We start from the raw sequence: 19,595 nt of genomic DNA on the forward strand, positions 1-19,595 counted from the left end.
TTGTGTTTAGTTACAACCTTCAACTAGTTCAGGGAATAAAGACAAAAAAAGATCAAACTTCGGAAAATGCCGGGAAAGTTGGATTTTTGCATGAATCTTCTTTGTGTAGTTCTAAACAGCTTTTGCGCATCGGCATATAAATTAATTCCTTATTGTTTTCGAGTATTTACTTCTGTGAAAAGTAGCTGCCAGTAATTGCAGGTAAAAATAAAAGACACTGTTTACATGTTGGATACGTGCATTACTTTGCATTATTATCGACTTTGAAACTTTTACGAAAATTACTTTTTCCTATATTTTAATAAGTTTCATTTAAAGTTCTATTACAATTCAATGATACCGCTAAGGGATGGAAACTGTATCTTACAACCTTTGAATTGAATTTTGGCATGCCGATTTAGGGGTGCTAACTTAACTCAGCCGACAATTTGTCCGCTTCTGATAACTAACCCGCGAATTTTTATTTTTTCGATACCTAAACAGTTCGCTCTCAAATCCAAAAGAGTATCTCCTTTTTAAGGCCTCCAACACTAATCTCCATTGTATTTAGATAAATAAACCCTCTCAAATTGTCGGATTAACTTGGAAATGGCGATTTCTATATTTTTAATTGGTTAGTAAGTATCCTTTACGTCATCAATCACAACTGTTATCCAAAACCCACCAAATTTATCATGCGTTTTCCACGCGTACTTGTTATCTGGTGCAACGCAAGAAATTTAATACTAGATCATCGCTAAAACTGATGTAATCCGATACAAAAATCAGACTTCCTAGCGTTGACCAGTTCAATTAAACAAAAATCTAAAAAAAACACACGAAAACAATCGGGCGCCTCTTGACTCCAGAAATTTTTTCCATTACACCAAGTACAATATATTTCATTTTATTTAATACCCTTTTCTTAAGGATATTCAAAAGTTAACAATTCTGAATTCCTACATTTGGCCCACTTTAACATACAACTTCCAAACTGCTCCATTAATTATGTTGCACAATGAATTTCTCAATCACATTGAGAAAATGGTTCGCTGTGCTTTAAAAGAAATTTTAGACCGTCCTTCTGACGGCAATGATATATGTATAGATACATCAAAAAATAAAAAAGGTTTCCAATTATTTTGCGCTGGTTGGGAAGCTTATTTACAACATTTTAACATATGTAATCGTTTGCAACTTTCTAATGAGGAAATCATTATAAAAACAAAAAATTTGAAAGATGAAAAGAAATTATGTTTAAAAAAGCTTGATTTAATAGACGAACTCTTCTTGAACAAGCCCGTAAAATATATAAGAACCTTTTTACAAGATCGAGAATACCTTAATTGGACTAAATTGACAGATAAAGGTAGAGGTGTAATCCAGGACTACCCCTCAGCGAATAATATTCTAGATCGCTCTGGACTTTCTTCTTCAAAATTAAAAGACGCAATAAAAAAATTGGTGATGTCGCTCCAGTAAGATTCAGATCCAGGTAGATCAAAGGAAGGCAGCCTGTGTCGGCACTGTTACAACACTGAGACATTCATATCTGAATGTGTCCATTCGGTGAACGTTTACGGAATCATCGCCATCATACTGTGCGTACTATGATACGAGAAGGTATAGTTTATACCGAGAATTTTGGCAGTACCAGAAGGGTTGGCTATTGATAAAAAGAAGAATGTCGGTTGGATTATTGATCCCACTGTTAGACTCGAAGTTGACGAACTACAAGCCATTAATGTAAATTTAGAAAAACAAAAGCTTTATGGTCCAACAATAGTCTTTTTGAAGAATCTTATGGATTAAAAAAAGTCAATATCGTTATTGGTGTTAGCGGAACAATTACCAATTTTCCATCATCAAAATTGTTAAAATTAGCAATAACTACCATAAAAAATTCCATATACATTTTAAGAAATCATTTATATAATTAATTCGATTTCTCTTTTTCATGTTCAAATTTTTATTGTATCCTTTGTGTCACATCTATAAGATTCTAGCGAGTTCCCAGGTAGTTTTTAATTAAAGACGGTTACCGTTGCATTAAAAATTCTACTATAAGTTATTATAAAACATGGTAGTTTCAAATAGTCAAGGACTGATATCGGTGTTTATGCCAATTCCATTTTTTAAACATTTAAGTTACTAGCCAAAAGAGGTTGTTTCTGTTGCTTTCCCATATTAATTTTTTTGCACTAATGTATATTTACTGTTGATTTATGGAAAATTTATCACTAACCTTTTTATTATCTACTGAAAGCGATTAATGTAAACTTCCCTTTGACCGTTCGACTAACAGAAGGGGAGCCAAAATTATATTATCTACTACTACGCATGCACACTAAACACTTCAAGCGGTTTAACTCCCGAATTTCCCTCCTCAATTAATCTATGAAGAGAAACCTTAGACAAAAGAGTCGCAAACTTCTAGGTCCCGGCGCATTTTTGTAAAACAAAAGCATTGCCATTGAGTTAGAAATAAACGGGTTGGGTTAATGCGCCGAATTTTAATCGAAAATCGAAACGAAAATGCAAATTGCAGATGATCATTTGCTACTTTTGCTGTGTGTCCAGTGAGACTGCAGTGCAATTCCAATTAAGTTTTCCCGCATTGTGCGCTAGATCAAAAGCGTCGCGCTTATCGTTTCTCTAATTGCACAAGATTTTATGTGTTGCCATTACAGTAAGTGGCAGCGAACCGTGAATCAAAAAAAAATGGTATCTAATATAACGATTGTTTATTCATTTAATAATGGCAACGTAATGGAATTACGCGGAAGGGACTGTCTATTTGCATACAAGTCCCTACTTCCCAAAATAGTAATTCCATTTGCCCGAACCGCTATTTCATAATTTACGAGCCACGTTCCTTTAGATGTAAAGTAGTAACGTAAGGAAATTCAATTGCATGATACTTTTCTCGTACCGTTTACGACACAAAAGTCAATAACGTAAGGACCTACCTGTAGGACTTGGGGTTAACTCTTTCATCGCAGTTTGCACTTGTAAGTCGTACTTCTTGAACAAGTCTAACTTGCGTGACAAGGACGATTCGGCATTGCTCACCGATTTCCTATACTCGCGCGTACCGAAAGCTTTATATGGAACCATCATCCCGACGCTCAAAATTAGTTTAGACGACGAGGTCGGTACATTTAGAGGAGATTGGATGTGATCCTCCTCGACGACTTCCGGCGCGATTGTTGTTACGACGCGTCCGCTTGAGGAACCGACGCGAATACCGTTTCCCCTGGCACTTGTACCGTTTTTACCACCGCCTATTCCAACTTTGAGACCACTACCCCTCTGTACGTTCCGGTCCTTCCACGCTGGCCCGCCGCTGACGACCAGCAACGCTAATGCAACTGTCAAAAGTAAAACGGCGAACTGCATCTTGAGTTTTCAGTACTTGAAAAGTTTTGCGGGACCGCAAAAGCTCTCGGAAAACTTTTCTCTCATCGCTGCATTAGTCTCGCCGAGCTAGTAGTAGACTCTAAAATTTGAATGGAACAATTTTTGGAGTATTTTCAAAGTTGAGAATGGGCAGTAACGCCTCGCGCAGTTTTTGACCACGGTCGGCTGTTTGCGATAGACGCGGCAGTAAAACTGACGACGAGCGTCTCTTGCATTGCGGAGTTTCAACGCCCATTTGCCCAGTCTTGCGCACAACTTCGAAAATTGCAATATTTGGAATAAAGACATAAACGTAGTTATTTACTTGGATATGCACATCTAAATCTATTTCCTCTAAGCTTGCAAGTTATTAAGTTTCCGCTCCAGAAACTAGAAATCCATTCATTACCCTATCACTAATGGAAATGTGCGATCTAGGCAGAGTATGGATTTTTGAAAATTATAGTGCGGTTTTCATAGTCGGGCGATTATAACAAACTGGATTGGTTCTATCCTTTCTGTTAGTACAACTTTTTCCACTTTTCCCGAAAAGATAACGACACTTGTTACGTTACGTGCCGGGAAAATATGAAGCACTAAATCCTTTGTGGCGAGCTTTCACTGTAGGTCAATAATTCATAATCATCACTTAGCCCTTTTATAGGTGAAGCGTCGGCATGGAATCTTTATTTTTATTGTCGGTGTGATGCATGGGCTGTTTTAAGCGGTAATGAATAACTCGAAACATCATGATGCCATTTTCCAGAAAAGTGTCAGTCGAGACCAGAACAGGTAGTCAGATGAAAGTGGTTTATTATGTTAATCGACAGATGAACATACTAATTACAAGAGTAGTTGTAATAGCATGAGAGCTCATTTGTTGTGACTACTTGTCTAACACAACAATTAATTATAAAAATATGTTTAACTCACACGTGTGCGCAATATTTCATGCACTACAAAGTTTTGACGTTGGGAAAACATCATGTAAAGGGGAGTTTTCCTAGAAAAATTAGTATTTTAAACACGGGGAGGCCTGACCCTTTTATATGCACTTGGCTTGTGCCTATAAAAGGAATGGGTCAACGAAAAAAACATTTAATGCACCACAAAAGTTGTAAGTCTGGCAACATTCACATATATGTACAAGTTTTCTGAGATACATTGATGTAATAAAACAGGAAGGAGTGACACGTTTATATGCCCTTATAAGGTCGCATGTGGACTATGTTATTAAAGTGGTTGTAGGACAATTCGCACTCGCACCCAGACATTTCGCACCAAGGAAAATTCGCACCAAAGATATTTCGCACCCGGACATTTCGCTCCCGGACATTTCGCACCGGGGCAATTCGCACCCGGACAATTCGCTCCCGGACAATTGGGACCGGAATAATTCGCACCAGAATTTCGCTCCCCTGAGAGGGTATTTTGTTTATGGTTGACTTTTAACATAGAAAGTCGGCTGTGAAGTATTAAATTAACTCAGAGCTTGAAACCTCCAATATTACTCACCAATATCACGTTTTATTACTTTGTGCATGTAATAGACGTATACCTACATTTAAAATTTGGATACTTTCAATATATTAAGGTATAATTTGGAACGTGACGTCCATTTTGTTTTCAAAATTTATTAATATTCAATAAAAGTTCTCTAAACCGTTCCCATATAATTTAATAAAACGAAGTGATACACTACATGTTTCGACCAACGGTCATCTTCAGGTGATCTACAAGATGGTAGAGATAATTGAGGAGAGACTATAGCTATTAAACTTACAATAGATGAAAAACAATTAAAAACCCAAAAGGGCAGTAAAACTGGAAAGGCCAACGACCATATCCGTGGTTGGTTGCAGAGTAAAATTGAAATTTGAAGAGGTTGATAAACTAAATTTTTTGCAAGGGAGGGCCGAACCTAAAAACTAACATTAGACGACGGTATAAGCAACGATGAATCTTACGTATAAAAAAGTCGAAAGGTCAAAAGACGATATCCTAACTAATAAAATACCCAATTAAGGGCTTTGAAACTGGAAACCATCTGCACTTCCAAAATCAGTGCTCGGTTTAGCTAATCTTACCTTGTCATCGTTGACCCAGATCCTGGCATTGCATGTTAAACTAAGAGCTGATGGATCCTTCTTTGCTCTTCTCGCTCGACACAGCCATGATGAGCAGTTTTGGAGTTTAAGGTTCTTAGCAAAGAGGTACATGTATCCTTCATAGATTACACAGGTCAACAAAAACATATTTTTTTTGCGCATGGGATTTACATAATATATTCTGACTATAATAAGCAAAAATAAATAAAAAGTGCAATTAGACATCGAAAATATTTGCTTTTACAAAAGTTATAGCGATTTGATTGAAAGCTTTCAGGGGCGAAAATTAAAGCTGGAATCTTTGTTTTCCCTCAAATAAAAAGAAAAATGGAGAGTGATACTTTCCCGCGGTTACTTAGCAAAGAGGAAAAGAAATCCTGGAACAGTTTTAAGGCGATAGTCCATGTTTTCCCGTTCAGTGTTTCCTGGGAAACCATCGAGCTGAAAATTATGACGAGCTGACAGGTTTTGGTGTTGCATCATCGGGTATAGAATGTCTCTTAAGATGCACAGGTTACATTTTCATTTAGATTAATTTAAGGATAATATGGGAGCTTATTCGGAATAACAAGGACAACCCTTTCATCAAGACATATTGGAATTTAGGCACGTTACCAAGGCCAGTAAGCTGGAAGCATGATGGAAGGTCATATTTGGGGGGTTGATGAGAAAAACTTCAGTTGAACATGACAAAAACAGCAAAACTGTTCCATTTTTAAACATTTAGACTCTAAGACAAACAAATTTTAAATGTAGGAACGTTACCTTATAATAAATCATGCCTATGTAAGTAAGATTTTATAGGTATTTTTATTTTTTGGTTTTTTGCATTTTTTTCGCACAAAAGCAAATACATAACCTTTTTTTGTTCTAATTCTTATTTGTGGCTATACAAGCAATACAAATAAGGTATAATATATGTCCCATGCGCAAAAATGCTGTAGACCAGTGTTATGTATCTCTTTCCCCTTTTCGTTGTAGCGAACTCCATTGTTACGCGCCCCGTATAGTTTGCACCCCCTAAATCTCATATCCATTATCAACTTTTTGTAACAAATCAAATTTCTACTTTTATCCTCAGGGACAAGTCCATTTTTGATGATATTTTCCTTGATTTTGGCATTTTAATGTGGCACTTAAATATTTATGTTGGTTAAACAGTAGCCATACAATTTGTAGAGGAATAATTTTTTTAATAGTATTTATGAGGCAAGAATTCATACGTACAATCCTATGTACCTTTTTAAATGGAATGGACCATATCAAAGCAGTAGAGATATTAGGTCACTTTAATAGCATCCATATCACTCAAAATCTGGAATTTAGTACTTATTTTATTGTAATCTCCGTATTAAACATGAGAACACTTGCTAAAGGTACCATGAATGAAAATTTATTTAAAAGAAAAAGGTAAAAAGACACTCATCTGTGATGTAAATTGTCCATGCACTCATGTTCACAAGTAGACGGATGCTGCTAAACGCTGGTATCGGTCTATCAGCCTAAGAGCCGATGGATCCTTCTTTGCTCTTCTCCCTCGACACAGCCATGATGAGCAGTTTTGGAGTTTAAGGTGCTTAGCAAAGAGGTACATGTATCCTTCATAGATTATGTGTTACGACACACCTTGTATATTCAGGAAAATGCACAAATATCAATTGATAAATATTTGGCATTATCGCTGTACGGAGAATCACCACGCAGGTCTCGTACCTCGTTATACGTTTCCTTTTACAAATCGGTCACCGTTCAGGCTAGTCGCCTTTCAATCAAGCTTTATTAAATTTAAATGTAATAAATAGTGTTAGCTGTGTACAAGTGAGGCAAGCTAATAATCCTTGAGGACGTTGAGGTCGTTTCGGCATTATCTGATGGTACCAGTTCACCGATTCACGGAGATAAACTGCCGACTACTCCGTAGCCGTAAAGGGTCGCTCCCATACGGCACTCTCCATTTTGACGCGTCCAATCACCAGGTGTGCACACCGTCATACCGCATCAAAGAAACGAATACCAACCTATCCACGATTACGAAAGAATTTTATCAACGATCTTCGATGACCATTACACCTTTGATTAGCCTCAGCGTCCTAGTATACCTTTTGTAATTTAGTAACTCCATGGAGTATAACCCATATTTATCTGTTAGGTTAACCTTATATAAATAAATTTTCATTAACTATTTTTCATCAATTTTGTGTACAAGTGAAGCTTGGTTGTTGGCCAATTCTCTCTTTTCCAAATTTACGGTCCCGGACTGATGTTCCCTCGGGCTCATTGGTTTACGGTACATATGAATCTCTTTCCCCTTTTCGTTGTACCGAACTCCATTGTTACGCGCCCCGTAGAGTTTGCACCGCCTAAATCTCATATCCATTATCAACTTTTTGTAATAAATCAAATTTCGACTTTTAGCCTCAGGGACAAGTCCATTTTTGATGATATTTTCCTTGATTTTGGCATTTTAATGTGGCACTTAAATATTTATGTTGGTTAAACAATATAGCCATACAATTTACAGAGGAATAATTTTTTTAATAGTATTTATGAGGCAAGAATTCATACGTACAATCCTATGTACCTTTTTAAATGGAATGGCCCGTATCAAAGCAGTAGAGATTTTAGGTCACTTTAATAGCATCCATATCACTCAAAATCTGGAATTTAGTACACTCATCCGTGATGTAAATTGTCCATGCACTCTTTTTCACAAGTAGACGGATGCTGCTAAACGCTGGTATCGGTCTATCAGCAAAACTGTCACGTGACATTTCTTAAACCTATTTACCCAGTTATATTGTACCAATTTACAATCAAGGTTTTTTTCATTTCGAAACCTTTTAGCACATACAAATAATATTGCAATAGGAATATAAAAGTCTAAATAAAATTTTAACAATTATTATTTGTTAATAGCTGCAAGTTAAGTTTCCTAGTTCTCTAACCTTCGATGACGTCCATTTAAAGGACACATAACGAAATACGTATGTATTGTCTTAAAAGAATCTCAAGTAAATTATAATCATATTTGAACGTAAAACAAATAGATTCTTGAGAGTTTCCGTGAAATTAAATAGATAAGAACTGTAAAGTAACGAAAAAAGCAAAAAATGTTGATAAATATCGTGAAAAAATTTGATCTTGCTATAAATTATATGGCTATTATTTAAATAATATACCAGGTAATATACTGAAATTGTGAAGATCCATGACTCTCAATGGGGTACTTAAGAAGCTTCGGACAAATAACACCAAAATCTACCCATTTATTATTATAACAATTTTTATGGGGAGATTTTGGTGTTATTTCTCCGAAGCTAGATCGAGCAGGGCGGGACTTCAATTTCCAGTCGGGAGAATTCACAGGCTGCTTAGGAAGGGAAACTACGCGGAGCGAGTCGGTGCCGGCGCTCCCGTCTACCTCGCCGCCGTCATGGAGTACCTGGCCGCCGAAGTTCTCGAATTGGCCGGCAACGCCGCTAGAGATAACAAAAAGACGCGTATCATACCGCGCCATCTGCAACTCGCGATCAGAAACGACGAGGAATTAAACAAGCTCCTGTCGGGCGTCACGATCGCCCAGGGTGGCGTTCTCCCGAACATACAGGCCGTCCTTTTGCCAAAGAAGACGGAAAAAAAGGCGTAAGAAGTTCGCCTTTCCGTGGTGCATTAGAAACGATACATTTCTATTTCTATTTCTGTAAAATAAAATAATTTTCAAAAAACGCTTTGGCACGTCAAATTGATCATGGAAGGAAACAGTGTCTAAAATAAAACTTGCTCACTAATGTCTTTGTCTCGCATCGCTGACAGTGCAACCCTTAAAATCTTAAATGATGCATCGTTGGTAAGGTCGCCCATCTCTGAATTCGGATATGTAATTTTTTTGGTTTAGTTGTTTCATTTCCAGCGCATTCGACGTTGCAGGTACAAGTTTTCTCTTTTTTTATACCACTTGCAACTGCATAATTTTGACGCACGATCGCATTAGCTTCTATTACATAGTGATCGGCCCGACATCCTTCCAATGACATAAACAACAGCGCGCCCTCAACTTACTTTTAAAATATTTCGAAAATATCAAATCTAAAAATTTATAGTCTCACCAAACTCAGAGAAGGAAAGCCTTTCCAATGATGTCCTATCTTCCTTGTTGCGCAATTACCAATGCTAAGGGTTTTGCTTTAGTACTAGGTATGCCATACAAAAATTAAAAAGGAAGTATATAGGTATTTAATAATTACAAACATTTAAAAGAAAAAATCATCAATATCGACCTGTTCCTAAAACGTTTCAAGATTTTCAAAACCCTTACTGTTTTGATTATTAACAATCTCTTAAAAAATGTCAGAATTTTTCCATGTATCTCTTCAAACTATAAAATAAATAACAGTAAGAAAATCACAAAGAAACTTTTAAGTTCATTCACTACCATAGTTGTAGCAAAGATAACGCAAAAAAATAAGCAGTTAGTGTAATTTTACTCAGTCACCAATAATCAACATATAGCCATATGTGGTCAAAGAAACGTAAAACTGGTTCTAAGAAAACTGGAAACTTACCTTTTCTGAACACCACCACAACACTACCACCAGAAATAAAATTTTTTAAAATTAAAAAAAAGTATACACAAAATCAAAACCCGTGCTCAGATACATTTTAAAATACCACTCTGTCAAACGTTCAAGAATGAAGATACTATACAGGCGTTAAAGTTCTAATTAGTTGTGGTCATACGTACCTACTTAAACCTGATTTTTCGGACCTAATTACTTTGACCTTGTAATAAACCCTATCCGAGTGCGAATTGTCCGGGCGCGAAATATCCGCACACGTATTAAAGTACCTACAAAAGTGACAACCCTCGCCATTGAGTTCTCATGCAAGCGCGAGTTTCTTACAAAAATTGGTAACTTTAAAATGAGCCCTGTAAAAAAAATTAACCAAGGAAACAACAATATTTAATGAAAGAAAAAAAATTTAATTAGGAGCAACAGTATTCAAATTATTCACGAAAAACTAGAAAAATGGATCTTTATCACCTCCCCCTCCCTTAGCTCGCACCCCACCCCTCTGTACTTTTAGTACGTTGTTCAGGGTACCTTCCCCCACATCTGTGCCAAAATTGACTTCTACGCGATTTTTTCCGCTATTTTTCCTTCGTTGCCTGGACTAGTAGTCTTTTTCCAGCTGTAAGCATAGGGTAAGTCACTCCAAAAATAATGACGCAACTGTATATGTGAAATATTTCAATTTAGTAAGTCAAGTAAATCTGGAAGGGTGGGGGGTATTTCCATATAACCACAAAATTGGTTTATTTCATTTGAATTGTTTATTTCCGTGGTTGTTTTTCAATTTTAGAATTATTTGAAATTGTGTAATTTATTCAAATCAGATTCAGATCATATTTTGGAAAATCTTGGGGAAGGAATTTCTTTTATTGTGAAAGTAGTGCTTCTTTAAATATTGGAATCAACGAAAAAAAAGAGGCTAACTGGATCAAGACGCCGACGGTTGAAAAGCATGTCATTCTATTTGCGCTCTTTATTTTATTCGAGCTATTCGCCCGATTTGATTGGTTCAGGAGGTAATTTGTTCAATATTCTAATAATTAAGTAATATTTTAAGAGTTTCTTAATTTATTTGTCTAACATCTGCGTGTGGGGTAATTTATCTAAACGAGCTTTGTAAACTTCTCCTTCTTTCAGGAATTATTTTTTATTTCATGTGTTTCGGATTCATCTGAGATTGACCTTTTCGGTATCCAAGATTTATTTTAGGTGTTGATCAAAATTTTTTTATAAATTCTTTGGCATTTTCGGAAGTTGATTGAGGCCACTACGAGGGCTACTCGTAAGATAAATGAACAACTGCTCACAGGTTACAAATACACTAGGGACGTGCCGGCCGCAAAACCGGATCTATACTGGATTCTATTATAATAAATAGCATTTCGAGGTTAAATAAAGGGTATTGGAGTATCTATAGGAGCAGAGACTTAAGCCACTACCTTTTAGTATCTTAATTACACGTACCTACTCAAAAATAGTAGACAGCATGCTAACCAAATTACTACTACAGAAAGAAAACATAAATATAAATGAGATGGGAAAAATGATTGAAAAAGACAAATAAACAAAATTGTGAAACCAGGAGATTGTCGATAACATTAAAACACATAGCAGCACAAGCAGGATAATGTCTGGGGGATCCTGCTTCCAAAGTATTGTTGAAAGAGAGGTTAGCAGCAAAATTTCATATCTCCTGAACGGATGGTGCTACTGACCTGAAATTTGAAGAAGGATGAGGCAGGATGCTAGCAGCACTAGCAGGATGAGGTTTGATTGATCCTGCGTCTAAAATGTTGCCAACTTTCCTCGCCTTTTCAATCACTATTTTCTGCTTATCCCGCCATCCTGCTTTTTACCCGTTAAATTTAGGGAGTTCTACAGCAGCTTGAATCGCCGTAGCTTCAGTCACGATGGCTGTGGTCGTCAACGGTCCTTCCATTTGCCCCTCAAGTGGTTGAAAAGTGAATTCTGACTCTCATAAGTCCAGATTCAGTTTCTCCTCCGAAGGATCGCCCTTCACAAGCATCTCTTCAGTCTCTGAATTGCTATTTGGAAGTCTCGAATCTTATTTCTCTAGGTCACCTTCAACAAAAAGTAAAAATGAAAAATTCCCACACTTCTTCCTCCTTTAAAATTTGCATAAATAGAAGAAGGTAAGAATAAGATGGAAATGCCGTCTCAATCAACGCTTGCATTTGCAGAACCCAAGACGTGCACAACACGATATTTCTACCACCTTTCAGATGTTCTTTACCACCTGAAGTTGAATGTAATTGCATTTCTCCTATCACGGTTCTAGCCCGAACTGCTCTAACTAAAAAGAAGCGCTGATATCCGATTGTGACAGTCATTTGGCCCGGTGACATTTAGTTCACTCGAATAAAGTCAAGTCATTTACATTCCATTGGGTATATCTCGAATCGTAGAATATGCAAACAGTTTCCTTTTTGGTTTAGGTACTGCACATTCATTTACTCCAATCGAGATAAGCCCGATGCCTTTTATACTGCCTAAAGTTTGTATGCATACATTCTTAGTAAATTGAAAAAGAATTACTCCAGTCGAACTTTCCGTCTAAGTTAAACTTCGTAACTTCGAGAGAAAGTAAAGGAAGTATTTTGCGCAAATTCGCCACGAGGCACATTAGAACAATTCCATTATCTTTCTTATGAAAAAGTACGAAAAAAATTAAGAATAATGTATGTAATTTGTTCCTCTTAGCTCACTTTTTCTAGTAAAACTTGGCTACTTAATAAACGTCTTTGTGAGAATTTTATTCCACGAAAGAGCGGTTTTTGAATTATTATAATTATGTGGGTTATTTATATAGTGTAAAACTACGGTAAATTATTTCAAAAGCAATAATTGTTTAATACATTTCTCAATTTCTGGACGAATTTTATACTTTACCTCAAGCTAATTTAAAATTACCAACCCTTGTGTTCGCAGACGTAAAAGTAGAAGTTATGTATCGCACTCTTTTAATGTTCCTGAAGACGGCATGGGCGTAGGGGTGGAAAATGCTTTTCAGGATTTTTTTAGTCGATGATAAGTGAAAATAATGGTCTATTTCAGAATTATTAACTGTATCGGATTTACTTGCTACTCTAATTTGACAACAAAATTTATCCACAACAGTATATAGGTACAATTTTAGGGTCCAAAGGAATATAGTAGGGCGCTTTGTTGAGCGAAGGTGTTGGGAAGGAACTGTGTAGGAGGATTGGAGGTCCTGACCTCCCTTCTAAATGTCAACGGTTCATAAAGCCACTACGACACGGATTTAGCCCCAGGTGTGCTTATTACTAAAAGTGGTTTTCCTGACCTTTATATAACGATTTTCCGATTTATAATGATGATAGTAGAGTATTAACCGATAATAGAACTTATAGCAGTCGTAGTCTACGCTTACTTCATCTGCTCCTAAGATTTCCCAGGTAAACAAATTCAAAAGTTTCGTATCAATCACGTTTATAGCAGAATAAAACTCTACACGTAAAAAATGGGCGGTTATATTCCTGTAGGAATATTATGCGTCTATTATCCCCATTGATATACGAGTTATATGCGTTTGCGGAATGCGCATTATTTTCGCATATGGAATATGTCAGTAGGCATTATTCGGGGGTAAATATACGAGAGCTTGATTTTTAATCGGATCATTTTATTTTTACACGAAAGTTTTGTCGCAACGGAAAAAAGCTCGAGATCAAAAGCGCGATATCTTATTATCCCGATTTAAAATCAAGATCGAGTGTATTTTAGGTAGATTAATACAAAACAATAAATTTCACAAACACTTTATATTTTACGCATTGCTTCACGCATTTTTATCGCGGATAAAAGGTTACGTAGCTTTTAATCGCTGTTAAAAAGCTGCCTACTCTCAGATTAAAAAGTATGTGCGGTCGAGAACAGAAAAATAACCATTGGGCCAATTTTAATGAACTGGGTATCAAGTTAAAGCCCGTTTAATTCTACTCTCTATACTAAATAAACAATATACTGTAACGTTTAGGTTTTGAACTTCTGAATTTTTCCCGCAAAAATAAGTCAATTAGAATTTTCAAGCTGTGAAAAATGTAAAGGTTTTAAAGGGTATTCCGAAACAAAATATACTGGTCTGATGACGCAAAGAACTTATGGCGATCAACCAAATATGTGTCATTTTGAATCACTCAGTGGGTTGTCGTTCTTTAAAAAAAAATTTAAATTACATGTTTAGTATTCGAACAATAGTTTGAATAGTAAAGGCAGTACGGGAAAAGCTGTTTTCCGTCCAGTTAATAACCTGAGAAATCGAGTTTGAATCTCTATTCAAAGGCTACTACATGATTAGAGGAATTTTAAGATTCTTAATGGGCTCATCCCGCCTTCATTTTTTATTTCTGATCCACAAACTACATTAAAAATAAAAAGACCCGTGTGTCCTCAATTTTTATTTGCGAGTAAAATAACCCCAAAATAAATTATTGAAAAGCTGCTTATTAAATTAGAACTGCGGAATTCAACTATACTGTAAACCCCCATTATAAAGATTTGAAATAGTAACTTAACAGAAGAAGAATCCAATATCGAAGGGTTTCCTAATGCACTTCTTTCCTGACAAAAACGTCTTTTAGCATCTATGTTGTAACCATCGCGTTGTACCCAGATGATGAGATGATTAGGGTTTCAACCCATTCCACGATCGAGAAGACTTATGATTCAACTTTCAAGGTTAGTTCTATTTAATTTTGTCTAAGCTGTCAAAGTAAATATTGACTACCTTTAAGATCTAATGCAAAAACGAATTTTCGTAATAATTTCATTTTTCTAGAAAATTTAGAAGAAGCCCTATAATTGTTCAAAAGCATAAAACTTTAATTTTATACGGGGATTTTAATGTTAATTTTCTAAAACATACGGCGTTACTAAATACTACTTTAAATACATTAAACACCTATCTCAACACCAACTAGGATTGTAATTAACACCAGTAGCTGTATCGACAACATTATTACTAACCTGCCAAGTACTTCGTACCGCATCTTCAATTTTTCTGTAGATTTCTCGGATCATAAAGCTCCAAATATTCATTATGAAAACTAATAAAATAAAACTTATAGTCTATACTTGTGGAGACGTGTTATCAATCAAACAAATTTAAATTCATTTAAACACCGCCTCGAAAGGATTGACTGGAGCCGTTTATACACAATACACAACGTAGATCAGTTCACCAGTCATTTCTTTAAAATTATTTAACATATATTTTTTGTTTTCCCTTAAAGAAACATTACCTAGGAAAGAAAACCCAGAATTGGGTGACAAAAGGAATCCGAACTTCTAGTAAGGTAAAGCGGAAGCTCTACATAAATATGCGAAACAATCCACAATCAAATTTTACTGATCACTTCAAGCGCTACAATAAATTATTTATTAAAAAAGTTATTGCACAAGCAAAAAAAAATGTAAACTAAAAGAGTTATAATGAATTCAAGAAACAAAATAAAATCCACGTGGTAAATTATAAATAAAAACCTAAATAAACAAACAAACAAAATTACATCTATTTCTTTAAACCAAAATGGCAAGGTTATTACTGATTCTGAACACGTAGCTAATATTTTCAATGACTATTTTGTTTCCGTTGCGCATGAATGTAAAAAAAAACATACCTCCAACATACGAAACTACGAAAGTTATCCCATCATCACCAAATTCTTTCTATTTGCTGCCTGTCACAAAAACTGAATTGTTCAATGTTTTAAATAATTTAAATAATATGTTAGCTTGCGGTCACGATTGTATTCCTATAAAAATATATAAAGAAGTGTTTGATGAAATATATCAACCTTTGATTTACTTAATTAACCTTTCTTTCTCTTCTAGGGATTTTCCAAGCCATGGTAAAATTGCAAAAATTAACCCACTTCACAAATCAAAATCTAAATCAGAACCACAAAATTATAGACCAATTTCGATCTTAAATTCCGTACCGAAAATACTAGAATCTCTCATAACAGTTAGATTAATTGCCTTTTTGGAAACCCATAAATTGTTTAATAGTTCACAACATGGCTATAGAGTAAATAAATTAACTACCACAGCTTTACAAAGTATGTTACACTACATACACGCTGCGCATAATAATGGCAAGGTTGTAGCATCGATAAGTTGTGATTTGTCGAAAGCTTTCGATCTGGTTGATCATGACTTGTTACTGGACAAGCTATACTCATATGGCATTAGAGGCGTGACGCTAAATTTATTGAGATCCTTTATTAGTGATAGGTGGCAATATGTTGCAGTTGAGCAAATTTTTCCCTCGGGACAAATTATTGAAGTTGCATCCGAATTAAAACCAATTAAGTATGGAGTACCCCAAGCATCTATCCTTGGCCCTATATTATTTATAATTTTTATTAATGACCTATTTAACTGCTTCGATCCATCTGTGATATCACCACATATGCAGATGACACTAGTGTTAGTGTGGCTTGTGTTGAAGAAGAGTTAGAAATTAATTTAAAACGTGCGTTATCAACTTTTATTAATTGGTTTAATGCAAATAAACTTTTACTCAATTTGGAAAAAACAAAAATTCTTCTTTATAAGAAGAATATGGGTTTTGATATCGCTCCACTGCGTTACCAGTGAGTTCAATTAGAAAGGTGTCAATCCTGTACCTTCTTAGGAGTTATTATAGACACAGAACTTAGTTGGAAAGATCACATTGGCCATTTGAGAGCAAAATTACATTCATCAATTTTCGCATTGTCCCGTTGTAAAAATTTATGTGACCATAAAACCCTTTTGCAAATCTACTATTCAATATTTGAAAGTAAGGTGCGATATGGTATCTCATTATGGGGAAATGGTACTAGTCATATAATTGCTAGCATATTTAAGGTTCAAAAAAAGAGCAATCAGGGTAATGTTTTCGCTACATAAACGAGAATCCTGCATACCGCATTTTAAAAACTTTCAGATTGCAACTGTCTATTCATTATATGTGCTTGAATGTTTATGTTTCGTGTTCAAAAACAAAAAATTATTTTCATTAAATTGTGATAACCACTCATATAATACGAGAACAAAAAATAACTTTTCTATAAAGAGATCAAAAAGTAAGGTGCATAACTCCTACCTACAGATGGGGGTGAGATTTTATAATGTCAAATGTATTACAATGTTGGCACCTTTTAAAAACCAAATTGGAAAAATTCTTCAGTCAATGGTGCTATACACACTGGATGATTTCTTTACGAATATATCAAAAAATACTAGTCATACTAAAAAAAACAAGTTTTAATATATACACCTATTTACATTTCTTTTTTATAGATATATTTATATTATTTATTGTCCTTTACTGTGTTTTTTATATATTTCGTGTTCGATGTGCTACGTAAGCAATACATTGCATTACAGATATACAAACTATCTCTGTTTTTCACTGGCAGCAGGGAAACTGAAATAATAAAGATGATAACGGCGCCTAATAAAGTCGTCGCTTTCCATAATTAGGAAACTTTCGTTTAGTTGATGGTGTTTTTAGGTATACCTCATTATTTCTGATTTATGACTTTATTGTTTGAACGCGCCCTTAAATGAGAAGTGCCAAAGTTACACAGCGTAACAGTTTTCTTAATTAAAATGAATGAATCTCATTCGTTTCGTAAGAGAGGCATAAATAAACCCAGAAAAATGGTCCGATCAAAGCACGTTATTAAAATCGAGAAAGTTTAAAATTAACTTAAACGCAAGGATTGACGTGCCCCCCGATACTTGTTAAACTTTTCCCCATTTTTTTTAACACCACGCCTGATTGCGAATAAAAGTCAAAAGTCGAATTTGAGTTTAAAGCTGGAAGTTGCCCTGGACCTTAACAAGCCAATGGACACGGCTAGACAGATTACGTCACACTAGTCTGTTTGTGTGAGCGAAATTTACGCTAATTACCGCTTTCCTTTCAGAGTTGACTCTACAATTTCCGGAGCTCTCGTTGTAAACCAGCCCGAAGTTTTCGGCACTAGAATTACGTTTGTAAAGTTAATTCCGCCAAGCTAAATGTGGTGTAGATGAAAATTGATCCGTGTGTATATTTATTTAAGATGGCGTTATCGGCGTCCTTTCCATGTTTTATTGCCTTTTTCTCATCGATCGCTATATGGCCATATAAAAACGTTTCGTCGGGTCTGTATTAAAGAGGACAACTTATTTCAAACTGTCAAACCCCGTCGAGTGTCTACTTGGCTTTTAGCCTCCGTTTCAACTAATTTTAAAGCGGAGATGTATAATGAAATTGACTTTAAAAACGCGGAAAAATTGCTTGTTTACTTAGGGATGCCTAAATATGGGAGAGTTGGGGGATCGCGTCAAGAAGTTTATCTACTTTCCATGACCTAATGGAATGTATAAAATATTTTCCGTTTTCACAAGAGTTGACCTGGGAAAAATTTATTTGTGTTGGCAATACCAAGTCTCTAAAATGAAACAGCATGGGGAGCTCGGAAACCGTAAAAGTTACAAATCCGGTTTAATGGCAAAAAAGTTTCAGAATTAACGGGTCAATAAAATACCGTTTAGCTTTAGACAATTAGGAAATTAGGGTTGCTTTCCGAGATATTCGAAATTATACGAAACATCATGATTTCGTTATAATTTTTTTTAATGTTACTTCAAGAAGAACAAAGAAATAAAAGACACTTTCTCATTGCCACTTTTATAGTTCTAACTTTTACGGTATCCAAAACCCTCGTGCTGTTCGTTTTTATCTTGGACGTCTGGTATAAAATTAATGCTTAAATAATAAATTTTTTGCTTGTAGAATTGACATAATGTTGGGTAATAGTTATTTACATAATAAGTCATGAAAGTGGTCGTTTACATGGCGCGGTGGTTTATTGAAAAGTACGAGGACGCGCAGCGTCCGAGTATCTCTTTAATGCCTCCAATTCAGGTGGACTCACTTTCATGACTTATTATGTATAAAATTTTACCTGAAACCGCAACATGTAGATAACTTTTCGTACGTACTTAATAGGAAAATCTCAGATTCTACTTACTTACCTACGTTTGAAGCAAATTTGTCTAAACACACAACATTACTTATTTACATATTTCCAACCCCCCGAAAGTTAGAATCAAGTTCGGATTTCAGCTCTCCTCAAGGTTCGATTACAAACTTTTCCAATTTACATAATTTTGTTAAACCAATAATGCCTGTAAATATCTGCATAACGAGGGAAATTGAATTTCATTTTTTTTTATTACGGATTTAGTGCTTGAAAGGTAATTACTGAACAAAGCTGGTATTGTATCGTGAATAATAATTGCAGTCAAAATTAATGAAACTTTACTTAAAGTGAGTTTTGTTTTGAAGCTGCTTTCATAATGGAAGAAGTCTAATCGAAAAAGTACGAATTGTTTTGGATTCTACGCCCAAAATTAATAAGAAAAAGTGTTTTTTTGGTAAAAAAGGAAGGTTATACACCGCCTTTTTTTGAGCCCCGAAAAAAAATTGTCTCAGATCGACCGGGAAAAAAATTTT

General features: G+C 35.3%; 1 protein-coding gene across 1 annotated transcript; it reads left to right on the forward strand.

Moving 5' to 3' along the window:
- Nucleotides 1-1,535: 1,535 nt before the first annotated feature.
- LOC116173546 (histone H2A, sperm-like) lies at nt 1,536-9,132 on the forward strand. Its single transcript, XM_031491067.1, has 3 exons — nt 1,536-1,584; nt 1,631-1,669; nt 8,804-9,132. The coding sequence occupies exons 1-3, from the start codon at nt 1,536-1,538 to the stop codon at nt 9,130-9,132; spliced, it is 417 nt and encodes a 138-aa protein (XP_031346927.1).
- The last annotated feature ends 10,463 nt before the right edge of the window (nt 9,133-19,595 follow it).

Source organism: Photinus pyralis, unplaced genomic scaffold (genome assembly GCF_008802855.1).
Source record: "Photinus pyralis isolate 1611_PpyrPB1 unplaced genomic scaffold, Ppyr1.3 Ppyr1.4_LG6, whole genome shotgun sequence".
Taxonomy (NCBI): domain Eukaryota; kingdom Metazoa; phylum Arthropoda; class Insecta; order Coleoptera; family Lampyridae; genus Photinus; species Photinus pyralis.

Bases quoted from the DNA above. Each gene is read 5' to 3' on its own strand.
- LOC116173546 (XM_031491067.1), top strand. From the start codon at position 1,536: ATGTGTCCATTCGGTGAACGTTTACGGAATCATCGCCATCATACTGTG. The intron at 1,585-1,630 runs GTACTATGATAC...GAATTTTGGCAG, and splicing joins TCATCGCCATCATACTGTGC to TACCAGAAGGGTTGGCTATT. The intron at 1,670-8,803 runs GTTGGATTATTG...ATTTCTCCGAAG, and splicing joins TGATAAAAAGAAGAATGTCG to CTAGATCGAGCAGGGCGGGA.